The sequence below is a fragment of the Asterias amurensis genome, chromosome 7 (genome assembly GCF_032118995.1).
Source record: "Asterias amurensis chromosome 7, ASM3211899v1".
NCBI lineage: Eukaryota > Metazoa > Echinodermata > Asteroidea > Forcipulatida > Asteriidae > Asterias > Asterias amurensis.
In genome coordinates, this window is record NC_092654.1 from 17,779,777 (window position 1) to 17,798,896 (window position 19,120).

General features: G+C 38.0%; 1 protein-coding gene across 1 annotated transcript in view; it reads right to left on the reverse strand.

Annotated features, from left to right (window-relative positions):
• LOC139939731 (uncharacterized) overlaps positions 1-19,120 on the reverse strand; it is a 155,422-nt gene that overhangs the window by 121,888 nt on the left and 14,414 nt on the right. Inside the window, exon 2 of the mRNA XM_071935822.1 lies at positions 13,213-13,282. Within this exon, the coding sequence (XP_071791923.1) occupies positions 13,213-13,282 (70 nt within the window). The remainder of the gene's footprint in view (positions 1-13,212; positions 13,283-19,120) is intronic.

Below are 19,120 nucleotides of genomic sequence, written 5' to 3' on the forward strand. Positions count from 1 at the left end.
TCTGGCATTAAAGACTATGCTGGGCTTTGAATCTGGAGAAAATTCTAAGGTGTATGCTATGTACGTACTTTTTACGCAAGTACAATAAAACAACAGTGAAGGATGAGTGATTGTACTTTCTTGTGGCCAACAAAACGACATATCTTTAAGAAAATACAGGATAGTGTGAATGAACTTTCTCAAAAAATAAAAAAAATTCTATCTAGCATGAAACTCATGCTAGAGAGTGCTGCATTTAAGACAAATACAGAATGCACATACTACAAGAAAATATCAATTATCAATTAGGCCTCATGCAAAACTGAATGTATGTAGACAGGAATAAAAACAAAAACTTTGTTTTAAAGCATACCCCCTTAATTCATTTTGTGAATAAGTCTACACTGCAGGCCGGGAATTACACACAGACAGCGGAGGCCAGGGCCTTCAATGCCGCTGGTATTGGTCTTTGCCTTGGTGCCCCTTCAAAAGTTTCCCATTGGCTTTAAGATTTTCCAATGGAAGTGCCCTTTGCAAATTGAAAACGGTCTTGCCGCCCTTTTAGTGATGAAATTCGAGGCCTGACACTGTACACATAGAATGTGGTTGACATCATGTATGTTATTTTTATCGATCTCTCCAACCGAATCACACACTCAACCTAATGTACATAGGCCCTACACCATGAATAACTACACGCACAAATAAAACAACCCACAACCCTTACCAGTGACATATCTCGGGGAAAGAAGAGACATATTCAGAAATCTAATCCAATAAGGGCAAAACATGCGGAGCCATGACGCCTTGAGTCCTAGCGCTACTACATTCTTCCTCTCTTCCGACAACCCCAACTCTAAGATTCTACAAGAAGCACTGGTCACATTCAGATGGATTGAGAGAGAGAGAAACGTCCGACCCCCTCCTGAGAATTCTCAGAGAAAACCAAGATGGGTTTGTCTTTCTTTTCGTCTTCCGAATCATAGATCCAAGAATGTAGAGAGAGACAAAACAAGCGAAGCTTGCCTCCCTCATGAGACCAGGAGAGAGCCCTAGCATCCCGGTTCCGTTTGTTCGCAATTTACTCTTATAAAAGCCCGCTGACATTGTCCGCTATACACACAAGGCGCTTTGTTGCCTTTAACGATCGGATGAAAGCATCACAAACACAAGCAGGAGATAGTCAGAGTCTTGTCAATTGATTTCATATCTCTAGTGGTTTTCCATATTTATGAATAGTCATTCAATTTATGAAGAAGAAAAAAACATGTTTAAGTTCGGAGTCGCTTTCAGAGATATTGTAGTTTTTTTAATTTAATAAACACATCTCTTTACAAGCGGCCAGTGGCTTTTCATCCAAGACATGAATGATGGTTCTACGGTTTTTCATCGAAGAAGAAAAAGGATTATATTTTTTTTTTACTGAGGAAATTGAATGGTAGGGGCTATAGGAACAATCCAGTGTAAGAATTACTTTTTTTTTCAATTGAACCTTCCTTCTAATAAATGGATGTACATGTACATCTACACTATATGTACACTGTATCTGAAAGTTCACACTGTACTCACAACTGCCTGGAGCAAATTTCACGAAGAGCTAAGATCAATCTTAACTGTGTATTCTTAATTGAATTGCTAAGCAAAGTGAGTTGTCACAATACAAATCACTATTGTAATAACGATAACTCATCGTAAAGCCATTGGACACTTTCGGTAAACAGTAATATCCAAGGCCCACACTTCGTGTATCACAACTTATATATAAAATAACAAACCTGTGAAAATTTAGGCTCAATCGGTCATCAGAGTCAGAAGAAAATAATGGGAAAACCCACCCTTGTTTCCGCACGTTTCGCCGTGTCATGACCCAATGTGTTTAAAATAAATCCGTAATTCTCGATATCGAGAATTGATATTGTTTTAATGTTTTCTCAAAAAGTAAAGCATTTCATGGAATAATATTTCAAGACAAGTCTTTCACCATTCTGTAAACCCTGTAAGTTATTTGTAAATCTGTGACCTTTTATTTTTTTTCTGATCCGAAAGTATACAATGGCTTAAAGGTGAATCCTGGTGCTTTCTGAAATCAAGTCCATGCACCCATAATGGTGAAAACACAATTTCTTTAACCCTGTGCCGTGCATGAAAACAATTCTGAAAATAATTTTCTGCCATCTATAGAACAATTTGCATTTTTCTTAACTGATTTTCACTTTATTTCTGAACAGCAAACAAACAAGGCAGTACACTGAATTCTAAGCTCATTTTTTCAATAATTTCCCCACAAACCTTTCACTTCCTCACTATGAACAAAAAAAAGTAGTGCCCGCCGTAACTTTTTACAGGTCGTTCCACTTGACTGGCACGATTGCATCAGGAGTAACTGTTAAATCATACTTAATAAATGTTCGATTCCTCCGTCGCTTTGATCAACATCTCAAGTTGTAAACACCTAAACTGCTTTGTTCTCTCTCTCTCAGTAGCACGGCCGTCCTTCGCTGCAACGGGTCGTGCGCACCCTCTACTACTACGCCCACCAAACCATTTGGCTGACTGAAATTATTAAAATATAAATCTTTCCCGTGCAGCACGTACCACTGAACCGAGCCTCAGGCACATTCGATTCTATATTTGTGATCCAGCAAATTATCTTTACATCTCTCCTCTGCTGAACTTTAGAAACGGCAGTGGGGAGGAAAAAATACGGAAGGAAAAAAGGACGAAGAAAGAAAAAGGATAAAAAAGCTTGCTATCTTGGAGGCATTTAGTCGGTTGGCCTGGGTATTAGCAAGTCTTAGTTATGCCAAAAGAGTGTAAAGGGAATGTACTTCAATAGTAGTATTGAGTGATTTTTAATGGTGCAGATGACACTAACCCTAAATGTACTTATAATACAAAAATCCATAAAACATTATAGTGAGTAATTGCTAGACCAAGTAGGGGCCGTTTAAAGGGGATTGTACATTAGTGTTAATTATCTGACAAATACGTTTAAAGGGAAGGTACACGTTTGGTAATTACGCAAAATTAAAATGAACTTAAAAACTGACTTGGTAACGAGCATTGGAGAGCTGTTGATAGTATAAAACATTGTGAGAAACGACTCCCTCTGAAGTACCATAGATTTTGAGAAAGGTTATTTTTCACTAAAATAATAAAAGACTTCAAATTCGTCCAACAAGGGTGTGTTTTCTTTCATCATTTTCTCGCAACTTCGATGACCAATTGAGCTCAAATTTTCACAGGCTTGTTACGTTATGCTTATAATGTTCGGACACACCAAGTGAGAAGACTGGTCTTTGTCGATTACCAAACCTGTTCAGTGCCATTAATAAATTATTATGTCTATTCTTTGCTTTTTATACTGTTTTATTTGTGAACCAGACTTAAAAATTGATCAAACAATAAAACTCATAGACAATATTGGAATATCAACAAAGGAACACCAAATTATTCAGCAATTGTGCAGAGCAGAATTCTTTAAACTGAACACGTTTGTGGCACACTAAATGGTAATAAATAGAGAGTGGCATACTATGATTTGTTGAGTAAATGTTATATTTTGAGAAGATTTTTGCTAGAAATTATTCACTGTCTCTCCTCTGGGCCCCGTTCAAAATGAAAAATTTACATTTGACATTTCATCCATCAAATCATCTCTACCAGTTTCTTCAATCAATGTCGGTGATCTGTGCTTCCACATTTTCATTCGATTCCAGAAAATCAATCGGTCTTTTCAGAAGCTCGCCCGCAACCTGAAACAGAAATGATTTTTTTTTTTTTTCAGATGAAATTAACCTTTTCGTCAGCAGCTCAGCAAACCAAGGTCAAGGAATTACTACATTTTCCAAAAATCACTTTGGAAAACACTTCTTCAGCGATCATCAAATGATATCCTAAACATTTGAGCAGCAGGCCTGGTACTTCAAAGATTCAACATAGGCAATTGCCTCTGTGTGCCCTTGGGCACATTGCCTTGGTGCCCCTTGAAATGTTCAAGTATGTTTTCCTCATGGAGATGCCCTTATGAAAAACCTACCTTTCCCTACCATGAACAAAGCAGAAGTCCTGCAGCTGTGGGTAAGCATTACATACAAAGTGTGGACCTGATATCAAGAGAGGTCCACATAAGGCAGAGGTTTGAAGCACTATGTGGACTAACAAGCATCCACACAGTGTTTTCACCCCTTAATTTAGAAGTGTAAAGAACACAACGGCCACAGAGTGATAGCAACACAGAGCTGGGTGGGCATGTCCACGCATTCAAATTGCATGTCCACGCATTCAAATCGAGGATTTGGAGAGGGTTTTAACAAAAGTAATCTGGGAAAAAGCCACACCGAGGACGTCGTTGATTTGATTTCGTGTACAAAACCAATGGGGCCTTAAACAAAAAAACTATCTCCAAACAATGGGAGAACAAAGAGAAGTCCTTGGTTGAAACCATAAACAGAGATGTGTGTATGTGTAGTATGTATCACGTCTGAAGCATACAAAGGTAATGGAGGCATTGTCTCAATGCCCCTTGAAATGTTCTTACAGAAATGTACATGTATGTACATGTATAGGTGCCCTTTACCAAGTAAAAGCTGCATTGCTCTTGCAAGAACCACGTACATCTACATGTATCAGAACCTTTTATTGAGCATTTCAAATCTCCAATGCCCTGAAAACGAAATATCCAATTATTGGGAACCATGGAAGTAAAGAACATGGCGCACCATGGCTGACATTTGTTTGTCAACCAATGTCAGTCCTCGAAATAACCCACGACACACATATCAATTGCTAAGGTGCCCTGTACTTTTGCTGCGGTGCACTTTGCAAAGTTTCAGTACAAATTAAAAATGTTCTCATAGATGTGCCTCTTACAAGAGGAATATTGCAGTGCCTCTTCAATAATGAAATTCAAGGCCTGCATTTCCTGACATTTGGTTCCAGCTTTTCTAGATCACCAAGAAGAAGAATCAACAAAATACATGAAAAGTTGTAAGCCTGATATTTAATAATGGATAGTCAATACGCAACTTGATACCTGAGAGCGCCTTTGTTCCCTTACGTTTGAACATAAAAGCAATTTCATATACCAGAAGTTCCTTAAATCGCTTACCATGTTTCGCTGGAATGATCCCTTTTTTTCAGCGAGCCACCAAAGATGTCATTGTCTATGATCCAATCAGAGCACAAAAAGGACCCCACTCAATTCAAAAGCAGCGTAGATGAAAATCTACTACACGGTCACTTCATCATCTTCTTTCCTGTCTCGATATCTCTCCATTCATGACTCCAAACTTATCAAATCCGAGCCCCCCTCATCCTACGGCGGGTGAGGAAAAAAGGCAGCATCAAACCTCCCTCCCAAACCAGAAAGGACCGTCTCCCCGTCGTCTCTCCTCAGATGAACTTTTGAACGGCGAATCCAATCTACCTTATCATTAAATCACGCCAGGCCGGCCCCCACGACCTTGTTTTCCTGTTCCACCCTCTCTAAAGTCAAGCAAGAAGAAATACCTCAGCTCCTTCTACTCTCTCTCCCCCTCTCTCTCTTTCCCGAAAGAAAAACGGAGAGAAGAAAAAGAAAAAAACGAGTGAAGGAATTTGAGGGAAGGGCTTATCGTATTAGATATACCTGGTTTGTGAGAGCCCTGGGGCTGAAGTGGCTGGTGCCCACTTTTGGCCTGGCAACGGGCGCTCTCTTCTCCCGTTGGCTTTTCCTTTGCCGTATATTGCGTGTAATAAACTTATGAGCCATGCATGTGGAAATAATGTGGGATTTATGGCCACATGATACAGTTTATTAATAGCGATCCCCGACACGTACCTCGCCATTGTCAGCTGTTTCTATTTTTGAGATGCATGGGGATTAACGGCAACCGAAGAAACCTCAACATTTAGGCCCTTAACTAAATTAGGGAAATTGTTAAAGTTACCTGTCTTATAAACAGTCACATGACTGTGTATAAATTATTACCAAAGTACATGTAGTACTAATTAAAAACAGACAAACTGTTTTGACTAAAACTACATTGAACTGGATTACAATTGAACTAAGCTGACCTGGAACTAAACATTTTTAATCCTTATCTTTTCAACAAAAACACATTTTAAAACCTAAGAAGATTTGCCACATTATACAAATTTCAAAGTCAAAGTATATTTTGTTTTTTCCTTCATGCTGAACACACATGAGCACACCCTTAATTTTCAATTAGTTTTAAAGGTGTTTTTTGACCCCCTCACCCCCCCCCCACCTGACCTGGGCGTGCTGAACTCTAACCTTTGACTCACCCCGACAACAGACAACATGTGCTTTCCATCCAATCAAACTTGTCAACTTTAATGTCGATCATTTTAGCCACAAGCACGTCAGAGAACATGATGCATGGATTGTCGCATGAACAGACAAATGTCCATGTAACACTTTCAACGGTGTACTTTACGCATGAACATTCACGCACACGTGTACCATGTCAGCCATATTTCATGTCAACATTTGTACAAACCAATCAAGTTTGAATCTCTACTTTAAAAACTCTTGGAACAGAGAGTAAAAATGCTTCCATTAAAATTTGTTTTCATCATTTCATTTTCGCAACTGCGACCCGGCAACAACACATCCCACCCAAGTGTGAAACGAATCAATACTTCCCAAAAATATGGAAGTATAAATAAACACTCTCTGACAGGAGCTCTTCCAAGTGATGCCGACAACGCTTAAAAGAGCAAAAAAAATAAATAGAAGGAGGAAGAAAAAAAGCTTAGAGAACTAGATAATGTCAGGACAGGACTGCCTACTGATTGAACGGACAAATAGGATTAGCGGGTTCTAAGCTCTTGGTGTAGCCACTGCGCCGTACGTAACACTTCAAAGCTAGAGCTCGCTTCTCATGCGTGAGAGAGATGCCCTCATCAGGAACAAGCCCTGGAGGAATCTATGGATTGTTTACTGTACTGACCTTACTGAGAAGATGTTCATAAACGAGGTGAAAACAAGTATAGATTCGGGCCATGGTAAACAAGAGAAGCAACTCTGCGAGTCGTTAAAGGGTCCTTGTAGTCAAAAGCTCAACCTCAAATAACATTTTTAAGGGATTCAACATTTTCCAACAAATTCACTTATAGTTTCATTATAACAGGCATATCTGACCATAAAAGTACCATAAACATTCATTTGAGAATGAGAGCTAACGCACATAAAGTGTTCTCCCTTAATAACAGAGGTTCGCTGTACACCTGTATGTTAAAACACCCATGGACCAGTCAAACTTAACTCTTCGTGGTAAGTGATTCTGCTGGCTAGTTCAGTGTTGAAAAGCATGTATTTTTCCTTTCAAATATTGATCAGGGGAAAACCTAGCGACATGAAAAGCTAATTGGTCCTGCTGGCTAGTGTCTAAAAATGGTGAGGGAAAACCCGACAATGGTTGGGCTTGTGTGCCATAAATAAAATAAATAAAACTTACTGATTTTTTGAGGACAACAAAATCTCAAATCAGATAGGAAGATTATAATGCGTGTTTTATTTGTGGGTTTAAAATAAATGTACATCATTGTTACTTCAAAGAGTACAGTAACTGAAATTTCTTTCTCTAGTTTTCTTTAAATAATGAAAAACAACTTGTGAAACATTCATCAAATTTGATGGGCTGGGTCAAATAAATTTAGCGGAATAACAACAACAACAACAAAGAAGGCAGAACTTTAAAGAGGATGCAAAGTTCATTTCCCACTTGCCCTACTTTTCTTCTCAGTTTTACTTTTAAAAGATGTTCCCATGGATGTTCTGACTTTCGTATGATTCTCCCTCTCAGGTGGCCTAACCCTTTTAAGAACTGATAGATCAGGCCTAAGAGACATGAGACGGATTCTTCAAAGAGGCAGAGAATAAACCAGTGAACGATTTCCCTCGTATAGAAGAGGAAAATGCTACACAAAATGTTTTCATTTTTTTGCTACTCAAAAAATATCACATTAGCTTCTCAATATTATTATAGTTCTATATAACATAAGTTCAGTCTAAATTTCTCGTGATGCAAAATTGCTAGACGAAATCATTCCCTGTAAACAAATTCAATTTTGTGACTCTGTCTTAAAGCCATTATACACTTTCGGTAAACAGTATGGTCCAAGTCCCACACTTCGTGTATCACAACTTATATATAAAATAACAATCCTGTGGAAATTTAGGCTCAATCGGACATCGGAGTCGGGAGAAAATAACGGGAAAACCCACTCCTGTTTTCGCGCGTTTCGCCGTGTCATGACATGTGTTTATAACAAATCCGTAATTCTCGTTAACGAGAATTTATATTGTTTTACCGTTTTCTCAAAAAGTAAAGCATTTCATGGACTAATATTTCAAGAGAAGTCTTTCACCATAACCTTCTGTAAACCCTGTAAATTATTTGTAAATCTGTGAACTTTTTTTTTTTTTCTGTACCGAAAGGGTCCAACGGCTTTAATGAAAAGTTGTTGAAGAGAAAGGGAAATGTCAAATTAAATTTGAGTGAAACTAATTTTCCAATGGATAGAGTCATCACGTGAGTGAGGACAAAATTAAAGTCCATTCAGGGAACGATTTCACCCAACAGTTTCGTATAGCAAAATATTTAGACTTAAGTATTCTTTATGCACATTGAATGGTAATATTGAGTAGTAAATGATGTTTTTTTAGTAGCAACCAGGACATTTTGTGTAGCATTTTGCTCTGCTAACCCAGGGAAATCGTTCGCTGCTGTTTAAAGGAACACGTTGCCTTGGATCGGTCGAGTTGGTCTTTGAAAAGCGTTTGTAACCGTTTTTTATAAAATGCATATGGGTAGAAAGATGTTGTAAAAGTAGAATACAATGATCCACACAAACATGCCTCGAAATTGCGTGGTTTTCCTTTTACCTCGTCGACTAACACGTCGGCCATTTATGGGGGTCAAAATTTTGACTCCCATAAATGGCCGACCATGTTAGTTCGCACAGTAGAAGGAAAACCACGCAATATCGAGGCAAACTTGTGTGGATCATTGTATTCTACTTTTAAAACATCTTTCCAACCATATGCATTTTATAAAAAACGGTTACAAACGCTTTTGTTTTGACCAGCTCGTCCGATCCAAGGCAACGTGTTCCTTTAATAACGAGAGTGTCTATGAAAGTCCTTAGACACACCACAAACAGCATTGCCAGCTTTGCAATTACTTTCAACCTCCGTTGAGATAAATACATGTGATATATAGGCTAAACGAGCATCTCAGCATCTTGATTGTTTTATCTCATGCTTCTTGGTGCCTTACACCTTTCGCTACGCGCCATCTGTACAAAGCTCACCCTCCTGCATACGCCTCAGTCACTGGATATTGCTGTTTCATCTGGACCGGTGTTCCAGCATGTCACTTATTCCTACTCTGACAGAATATCAGTTGGCTGATTTTTCATTACAAAAAAGTTTTTAAAAATCTAACAAAAAACTGCATGCTTTGTTTGATTCTGTTGGACCTTATATCGCTCATGGAAGAATTTGTAGTAAACTGATTATACTTTACACAGGATAAGGCATAAATGTGCCACTGTAATCATGGACTATTGCTGTTACATCTGGAACAGTGATTCAGCATGTCACTTCTTACTGCTCTAACGAAAATCAATTTTGGAGTGTTCATTACAAAAAAAAAGCAGAACAGAAAAAAAAACTGCATGTTTTGAACTACATGATTCTGCTGGACATAATAGCTATGATTGGCAAAGAATTTGAACTGACTATGCTTGAACAGGAGATCAGGTATACATATGCCACTATAATCATGGAGGTAGAAATAGACCCATGCTATAATCATGGACTATTGCTGGTACATCTAGACACAAGTGCTCCAGTAGTCACTTATTTCAGCTCCGACAGAAATCAGTTGTGCGAGTTTTTATTACAAAAAAGTTAAATAAAATAAAATAAAAAATGAATGTTTTATTATATTCTGTTGAACCAATGGTTGGGCTAAGAATTTTTAATAAACTGATTATGCTTTTACACAAGATCAGGCATATAGATGTACCACCATAATCACAGTCTACTAACAGTTTGAGTGTTGAGCGACCATATGGTGTTGGATTTAGTCAGAGTTAGAAAGGATGCAAGTATATAACTCCAGGGAGTTAGGGTTTTAATGGGATAATGTGCGTTAACATTACCCTGATAAAACCAGTGACCGAAGAGGCTTGGAAAGCAGTCAGGTTAAAACAATTACAGAGTCTTCCTGGAATGAGCCATTTTCAACTTTAAAAGAAGAAGTTCAAAGCACAACCAGGGCTTGATTTCATACTGCTTATCAGCACAAAAAGTGCTTCAGAAGAACTCCCCCCCCCCCCCCCCCCCCCGGTGCTGAATCAAGTTGGGCTGAATAGAGGTGCCTCAACAGACTAAGAACATCAACTGGCCGGTGCGAGGTGTCTCTCAAGAAGTGGGGATATCTAGACTCTGAAAACGTGCCCTGCATATGTAAGACCGAGCCACAAACTATGGATCACCTCCTGAGATGCCCCCTACTGGAGCAAGAATGCAAAACTGAGAGGACCTTGCTTGCAGAGTACAATGATATACTGCAAGGAGCTGTGTTCAGCTCTGGCTTAAACACAACATCTAGTGTGTGGACACGATAAGAAGAAGAAGCACAAAAAGTAGAAAAGAACAATAAATATGCTTTCCAGAATAAGGTTACCAGCCAAACTACCATGTCATACGCACAACTTGTGACTGGTATCCTGGTCATTTTTGCTCAGCAGACACATTTTAAGCATTTTTTTCTGCTTAAGCAGCTGTATGAAATGTGGCCCTGAACTTGTTCACATTACATCTGGTAACACCCTTAATTATTGGCTGCAGTGTTTAACCCATCTGAGGATTTGGCACTTTTTTTCACTCCTGGGTGAAGAGAAACAATCAAGGTAATTATGTCATGCTTTCCTCAAGAACACACAAACTATGAACCTCTTTAAGTAGACTCAGACCCACAAGCCTGGACTTTCATCTATGAGAGGGCAAAGCCATTTTACGAAGGAATAAATGCATTGGTAAATGCATTGGTACCCTCGCTCTTTCAAAAAAAACCAAACAGGCCTTGCCAAGCATAAAAAGGCCAATGGAGAAACAGATGAAGGCCCACAGTTCCTGGCCTCTTGCCTGGGTGACTGCAAACCATTCCTACGCCCACCAGGATTCTTTCAACTCACTGATCACGGAACGTCCGGTGCCCTGTACACTACTAATCCTGACAAGCTGTCCCAGCTTGAGCCACCAGAGAGAGAGAGAGAGAGAGAGAGACTGGGGGTGGAGGAAGCCAGATCTGGGAGAAGTACGTGTTTCTCACTCGACAGGGATACACGGTACATTTGATCCACCTGGTACACTGGCTCAAAAAACCTTCACTGTGGTTGCCGCAGTTGTGCATTTTTAAATACACTTTAAAGGGCTCTCTGAGCAAATCCTTTTACTTGGCAATAAATGAAAACATTTGTTTGACCATTCAAATCTAAACGGAATAATACAAACACCCTGAAAGGTTGTCAAACAAGTTTGAATGGCCATGATAAACACTCTTTTAAACAATGCATAATTTCTTGGGTAAGTGCAGATCACTGAAAGCCTTCAATGTTCCAATACTCTTTAAATTTATGTGAAAAAATATTGTTCATTATATTTTAAAAACAATTTTTTTTTTAGGTTGAAACAAAGAAAGGGTACTTTTGGTAATCTGCAAATGAACATGTGTTATCCAGTTATGAGTTATATATATATATATAACTCATATATTTGTTATTATTCCAGAAATGAGATACTTCAAAACATATCTTGCATGCTTCCCTTTCAATTCAAATCATCGTGACTTCGTTTCCGCTGATTATCTCCAATGCATCAAAAGGAAATAGGATTATCTTGTTTCTTAAGCATCAAAATAATCAACGATGCACAGCAAGGAATTACAGCATATAACCACGGGCAGTAACGCAATCTGCAATCAAAGAACACGGTGCTTTACTGGAATTAAAGTTTGCAATCAGTTGGCTTTCCCTGCCTGTTTTATGTTCTCCTTGTACCTTTGAGGACGGAGAGTTGCAAGCACATGTGCTTTACATTTTTAAAAAATCAGAAAATCCGATTGGATGGTTTGTGATCATGTGGTGATGGTTCAGGGCGTACAGAAACTAGTGAGCATATGTCCTCAATAGACCCTTATAGACCATTCTATCGCAACGTCACAGCCTGAGTTCTTGCCAACCGAGGTTGGAAACTATAGAAAGCTATAAATACAAAACAAAAACAGACGGCCACAGTTTGTAACAATGCCACACAACTACATGTATATTTAAAATAGAGTTGATTTGTTGGAAACAAAGCAACCAATCTGGGAAGGTATTTTATTTAGGTACACCTTTGCAGCTTCGCTTCACTTAAAAATCATCTACGTACACTAATCAACACAAAGTGAGATTGAATCCCATAATGGCGCATCCAAGATATTTGTGAATGGTCTAAAAGCTTTGAGAGTTTAATTTGAGCTTAGAGATTTTAAGCATTGCATAGTACGTTGGTAGCGTACAAAGTACAAACTGTCAAAGTTGACAGGAAACAACCACATGAATTAAACCTTCACGGAAAAGCGCCAATATCTTGAACAGTGTTCTCTGCTCATCTTCCTTAATAAAAAGTTTACATCACAGTGTCACAGGCAGACCTGTCTTGTTGGTCCAGTACAAAATCCAAGTTTTGTCTAGCTATGGACGCCACAAAAGATACAACAGTCCATCAACAATTTTGGTTTTGATCATGGACTAAACTGATCTACTTCTCCCTGAAGTTGCCAGGTAATCTAACGTTTTGAAGATATTGCTGTTTTTTTGTTTTCAGTCTTGGTTTGTGTATGGCACAAGTATGGCACCATCAGCAGTGCAGTGGCAGCTGTTAATGTTGATATTAGTCTCGGTCTCCCTTGCAATGCAGTTGAACACAGAGTAATCCGCCAACCTTCAACGAAGTGTTAATTTCAAGTCCTGCATACCCGATCCTTCGGACTGGGTCCATTAACAGCAGCCAGTCACCAACCTGGTCAATATCATCACCCAGTGAAGACAACTCCTCACACTGTTATTGCCTAATTATGACACAAGGGTTATGTAACACTAAGTGCTGAGTAACATGCAAGTTTTTCTAAGCCAGAGAATGATAACAAGATGGTGGTACAATAATGTTACCTCTGTCTTAGTCTTGTACTTCTTCTTCTTTTCATGGTCCTTCTTCTTGTCATGATCCTTGTCATCTTTCCTAAGCAAAATAACAAAATAAATAAGTGTTAACTAATTGTGTAGTCTGCAAAAATACATGGGAATGTAGAAAAGCAATTTTAGTTTTATGATTGCATTCAGAATAAAAAAAAAACTTAAAGCTTGTGTAAATACTAGGCGATTAATGATTATATAGTTTTTTAAATAATTTCAAATGATAATAGAGCCATTTATCAACCTTTGGAATCTAGTTCCTTTCCAGGCCTTGAATTTCATTCTTGAAGGGCACAGTAATTTTCCTCTGAAAGGGCACTTCTATGAGGAAAATTAAAAGTTGATTGGAACTTTGCAAGGGCACGCTAGCAAAACCACAGGGCACCAGGGCAATTGCTCTGGGTGCCGTGGGTTATTTGGAGCCCTGCTTCACAGCACTTTGCAACCTTCAAGTAAACTTTTATAGCCCCCTCTATTGGTCATCATTGTGAGCTCTGTTCTTTATTTCAGCATCTCAGATGCTCAGATCAGAAAGAACCAAGTATCAATGGACATCTCGAATGTCGCCCTCTGTTGTACATGACTGCAAATTTTAAGAAGTCTTGTATACATGCACCAGTAACTTGGCAAACCACTTGATAATGTCAATGGTGCATTTTTTTGCATCTAACTAATAGAGCTGACTGTTTTCAGCTTCTCTCGGTTTTCTTCACTGATTATTAAAAACACCAACTCATGTTCGACCGTTTATGTGATTTTTCAGTCAAGGTGGAAAGACTCTGCATAAAAAGGCTGAGATATGAGCCAATAAATAGCAGTTCTTGTCAATCTCTCTTTAAAGGGTACCCGCTGCCAAAACATAGGATTCGAACTGCCTCTAGCTGCCGGGCAACCTCGGTAGTCTAGTTGGTAAGACACTGCTCTAGAATTGCAAGGGTCATGGGTTCGAATCCCACCCGAGTAACATGCCTGTAATATTTTTTCACAGGACTCGGGAAAGTACTGAGTATACAGTGCTAACATACATCGGTGTATGGGTAAAAAAAAAAAAAATGTTAATATTTAAAGGGTTTGATACTTTTTATAGTAGATTTTGTACGTTTTTGGCCATGACAATCCCTACTCACTGTGAATGAAGATGTATTGTAGAAGTTTCAGCTTAATTAGTCGTCAAGTTATTTTTTTTTACAAAAAAGGGAAAATTAAAGAGCAATATTTTCAGGAGAGTTGCGTAAATTTGATGTACATGCTAAAATAATATTTGTGAAATTGTTTTACTCATTTTCTCAAAAACGACAGCACCTAAGCAAGTAATATTTTCAAGGGAAGCTAAATTCTAACATCATAAAGTTGAATGTACATCTGTGAATGTGTTTTGTTTTGTGTCTTACAAAAAGTACCCAAACCCTTTCAGTTCTTGATTTCACAAATCACTAAGATTCATCTTTAAAAGATGAGTTGCCAGTATTGCCATGTAGTCATTTATATTGTGACATCCACACTTTGTTTGGCAACTAAGATTGATACACATCTACAGATACATCTCAAATCTTTGTAAAACCGGCCCCTGCAGCGCATTTGAAGAGACTATATGTTCCAAAGCTGTTCATGATTGTTCATGGCAAAAAAATCACTAATGAATCTGTGACCTTTAGAAATTACAAAGTAATTTTAGAAAGTGTTACATGTTGAATATATTTCTATTAACGAAACAACATTACAAGTTACAACTTCACCTTACACATGAAATATACAACAGCTGTTCGCTGCCCAGTTTCTCCAACGCTTTGCACACCTAAGGACTTCTGCTAAAACAACAGATCTGTCCCCTTTTTTTCAAATGTCAACGACTTTCAGTTGGCATGGCAACGGCTCAAGAGAAAAGTCCAAACTGAGTTAAAAGGCTACTACACTTTAGTGAGAATAAATATCCCGACAACATCTTGAAATCCCTGGAGTCCTCGCAACAGGACTCAATCCAGCCAAGATGAGTTCTTTTGAGGAATACTTTTAAAATATTTTATAAAAAGCAGCGAGGCAAACAAATGTAGCCTCTGGGATGTTGGAGCAAATTAAAACAAAGCGTTCCAGGGAAGATATATGAAGTACAATGAATGTATTTCTGGATCATTTGTTTACAAAATGCTTGACATCTGCGCTGACATCCTTCAGTGAAGTGTAGGGAAATTTGCACAACGGCTTACAGATATTGTCATTTATTTGTACAAATGGAAATTTTAGGAGTAGGCAATATTGGTAATAAACACCTTTGTACACAAACGCCTACGAACGAATCATCAAATGAAGTTCACTTATGCACAAAATAATAAGATGGTGCATATTACCGATCGAGCCACTCATGTTCGACCATGAGTAACATGAATACGAATATTGCCATCATTGTTTCATTGACAACCTAGGCAGACCCTCATTCAATCTCTGAAACACATGATGGCATGCATAATGGAACAAGTGCTCAGAGAAAAAACTGCTCAATATTAGGAAAAATTCATTCCTACTTATCAATGTTTGTTAACATTCTGGACCATGCTGGAATAGTATCAATGGCAAGACTTATGTCAGGGTCATTCTGTTTGTAGTTTTAAAAACTCTTCAAAGAAATATCTTCTCTCAAGTTATTTGACTAGCTTCTTTCACCTTTTTTGAATTTCATGGTTAACCCTCTTGTTCCATTCTGTTCTAACGAAAACTTTTGTTCAAGTCCAGTAATTTGCTCATGAGGCATTTCTAGAAAACACTGTGCTTTTTTAATTTAAGTCTCCATTTTTGCCCTTTTATTTCATTGCCTCCTTTAATTCTTATTCAAACAGTTCTTTCTCTTTGTTCAATAGACAATTATAATTTTGTGTATGTTCATTTTGCAATAATATGGAAATAAATGTTGAGTTGAGTTAATTGAAGTGTCAAAGGTCAGCAATGTGGCGCTTTGGGTTCTTAAACTAGAGGATTTGAATGATGGATTTTTACAAACAAACAAAAAATATATAAAACGATACACCGTAGCTTTAAGCATTTGTCCTGCAGCATTATGCAAAAATCACATGCAGCCCCACCACCCGCCATTCACTGAAAGACACTGCAAAGCACTTCCCCTAGACTGTGAAGTATTAGCCACCCAATGCCAATCAATCACGTAAGATTTAACATCTCTCTAGCAGTGAGCAGTATGAATGTATCCAGCCCCTTCGCCCTTCAGAATCCAAAGCAGCTTCGGCTAATCACATAAATAAATGGGGGGGGGGATTTCCTGCCATGTGATGGATGCCCATAATTCAAACACAGAGTATACACGTAAAGACCCCCTTGCACAACGCAAAATGCTGCAAGGACGCTGAGCTTACGCGCTCGTTTTTACGCACAAAGAACATCTATCGTCCAATCGTTTACCTCCTTTGACCATTATGAGGACACTTTTTGACCCAAGTTAGGGCGCTTTTGGACCCGTGAGGACGCTTTTTGAGCGTGTAATGTCATGTGCAAGGGGTATATTGCAGTATGTTCATTTTACCAATTCCAAAGGATGAAAAAATGGAGAACAAACTACTCTATAGTGGCTTCATCTAGTGGTGAAACATCGCTGAAAAAATTTTTTCTCCATTTTTCATCCATATATTGGAATTGGTAAAAAGAACATCTTTACCAAAGTTTTAATGGTCATTTCTAATGAATCTAATCAAAATCAGAGTAAATTTGTTTCAAATTTTCCTTTCCACTACACTGGAGAGAAATAACAATTATCATCGATTGTCATTAAGCTTTTATCTGAATAACTGATGTAAATTTCATTTATATTGCTGTGATGGGTGCCCACAATTTTATCTGTATCTGATGTAAGTTTAATTGAGCTGTTGAAACATTGTTGTGATGGATGCCCACAATTCAAGTCCAATATTTGTTTCAAATGTTTAAATTTTACCTTCCACTACGCTTGAGAGAAATTATAATTATCATGCATTTGTCATTAAGCTTTCATCTTTCTGATATAAATTTAATTAAGCTGTTGAAACTTTGTTCTAATGGATGCCCACAAAGTTTAAATTCTGCCTCCCACTTCACTGGAAACAGAGAGGCAATTATCCCTAAGCTTTTTGATCTTGACATTTGACAACTGATGCAAATTTCATGAAGTTGTTTTAAAAACATTAATGTTTAATTGAGCTGTCAAACCATTGTTGTGATGAGTGCTCATAACTCAAGCACATTATTTGTTTACAGGAAACAGAGAGGCAATTATCATTAAGCTTTTATCATGACATTTGACAACTGATGAAAATTTCATGAAGTTGTTGACAAAAATATTGCTCTGGCAGATTTGCTTTCTCTTCAGCAAATTTTCCAAAAGAAGGAAGAGACCAATAATACACATAATTTTGACAACATTTTGATCTTTCATTTGCATGTTATGACATAATATCTGTCTGTTGGATTTTCCCTAAAAATTTGAGCCCTTGACATACAAATATGTCTACACCATCACATGATTTTAATTTGTTAGCGTTTTTTGTTTGTTTTAATGATGCTCTATTAAACCTATGTTCCCTGCCACTCCTCTCCATCCCCCAATCAGTAACAATTTATGTGTAAATTTGTATTTAGGTAAGTCATTACATCTTAAGCAGAGAGTAAACAGTGCACGTAGCAACGTCGATGCCCCCATGACATTTTAATTGTTAAACCAACGACAGAAACTTATAGGAATCCAATTTGGTTGTTTTCCCAAAAGAATGCCTTTAAAAGCCATACCCGAAGAGATGGACAGAAGTCACGAAACCCCCAAGCTAAAAAAAATCATCTGGAAAAGACACTGGTCACACTGGTCAGGCAACCGTGAAATTAATCTTGGTCCCACAGGCGATCTTAATCAAAACAAAAAGAGAGGCGGCAATCATGACAGAAGAGCGTGAATTTCTACAGAAATTGCATCTCAGTGTCGCTTGGAAATGCATTAGGAAAATGACGATAAGGAAACTGTACTCAGAGTAAGTCATGTGGAATATGGTTTGCTAGTAATAATCTCAATTAAGTCAGTGCAGAAATATCTTGCTAAGCAGAATAGTGTTACCAGCCAAACTGCATACTGTACTTGTTTCTACATTATCGAGGCTGGTACCCTGCTCTTGCTTTGCAGAATATAGTTACCAGCAAATCTGCATGAATTGTAGTGGAATATACATTGTTCAGACTGGTACTCTGCTTAAATTTGCTAAGGAACACTTTCTGCTTTAAAAACAGTTACAAACCTGGCCAGACATTGGTCAATTCAGCAAAACTAAGCATAACACATACTATACCCATTAGTTGTTCAAAGAAATTGATATGTTATTTTTAGGCATAATTTATACTATTTCAAAGTTGCCCATTTCCGAACAAGCACAAACATTCTAAATCTAATGTTGCCTCGGTCTCCCAGACATCAATACAAGTTGAGTCTTTCTATTCAGTCCATGAAATTGCTTTTTCTGTTTTCGTCTCGGCTCGGGATTTCCAAATCTTAAGAGATCCTACAATTCCTCTTTTTTTTTTAGTCAGAGAGACTTCTTTCCAGACACAGAGAGAGAGAGACTTTTCTCCAGACAGAAAAAGAGAGACGTTACTTCAGATGTTTGAAATGAATCCTTCATGTCATCATGTATCAATTGTCTCAGAGCAGACGTCTTGGTCTTTGGTCATTCTCTCGATACACAGCGATGTCTCAATGACTCACAGACAAGATGCAATTACAGTAAAAACATCCATGTGTGTTTTGTCATTTCCCACTCCTCTCTCTAATCAGAGTTTGTTTTCAGGAATAATTTTAAGACACAAACAGAAAATAAAACATTATGTAGTTGTTCAGTGATTTTTGTTGTATAAATTATGATGT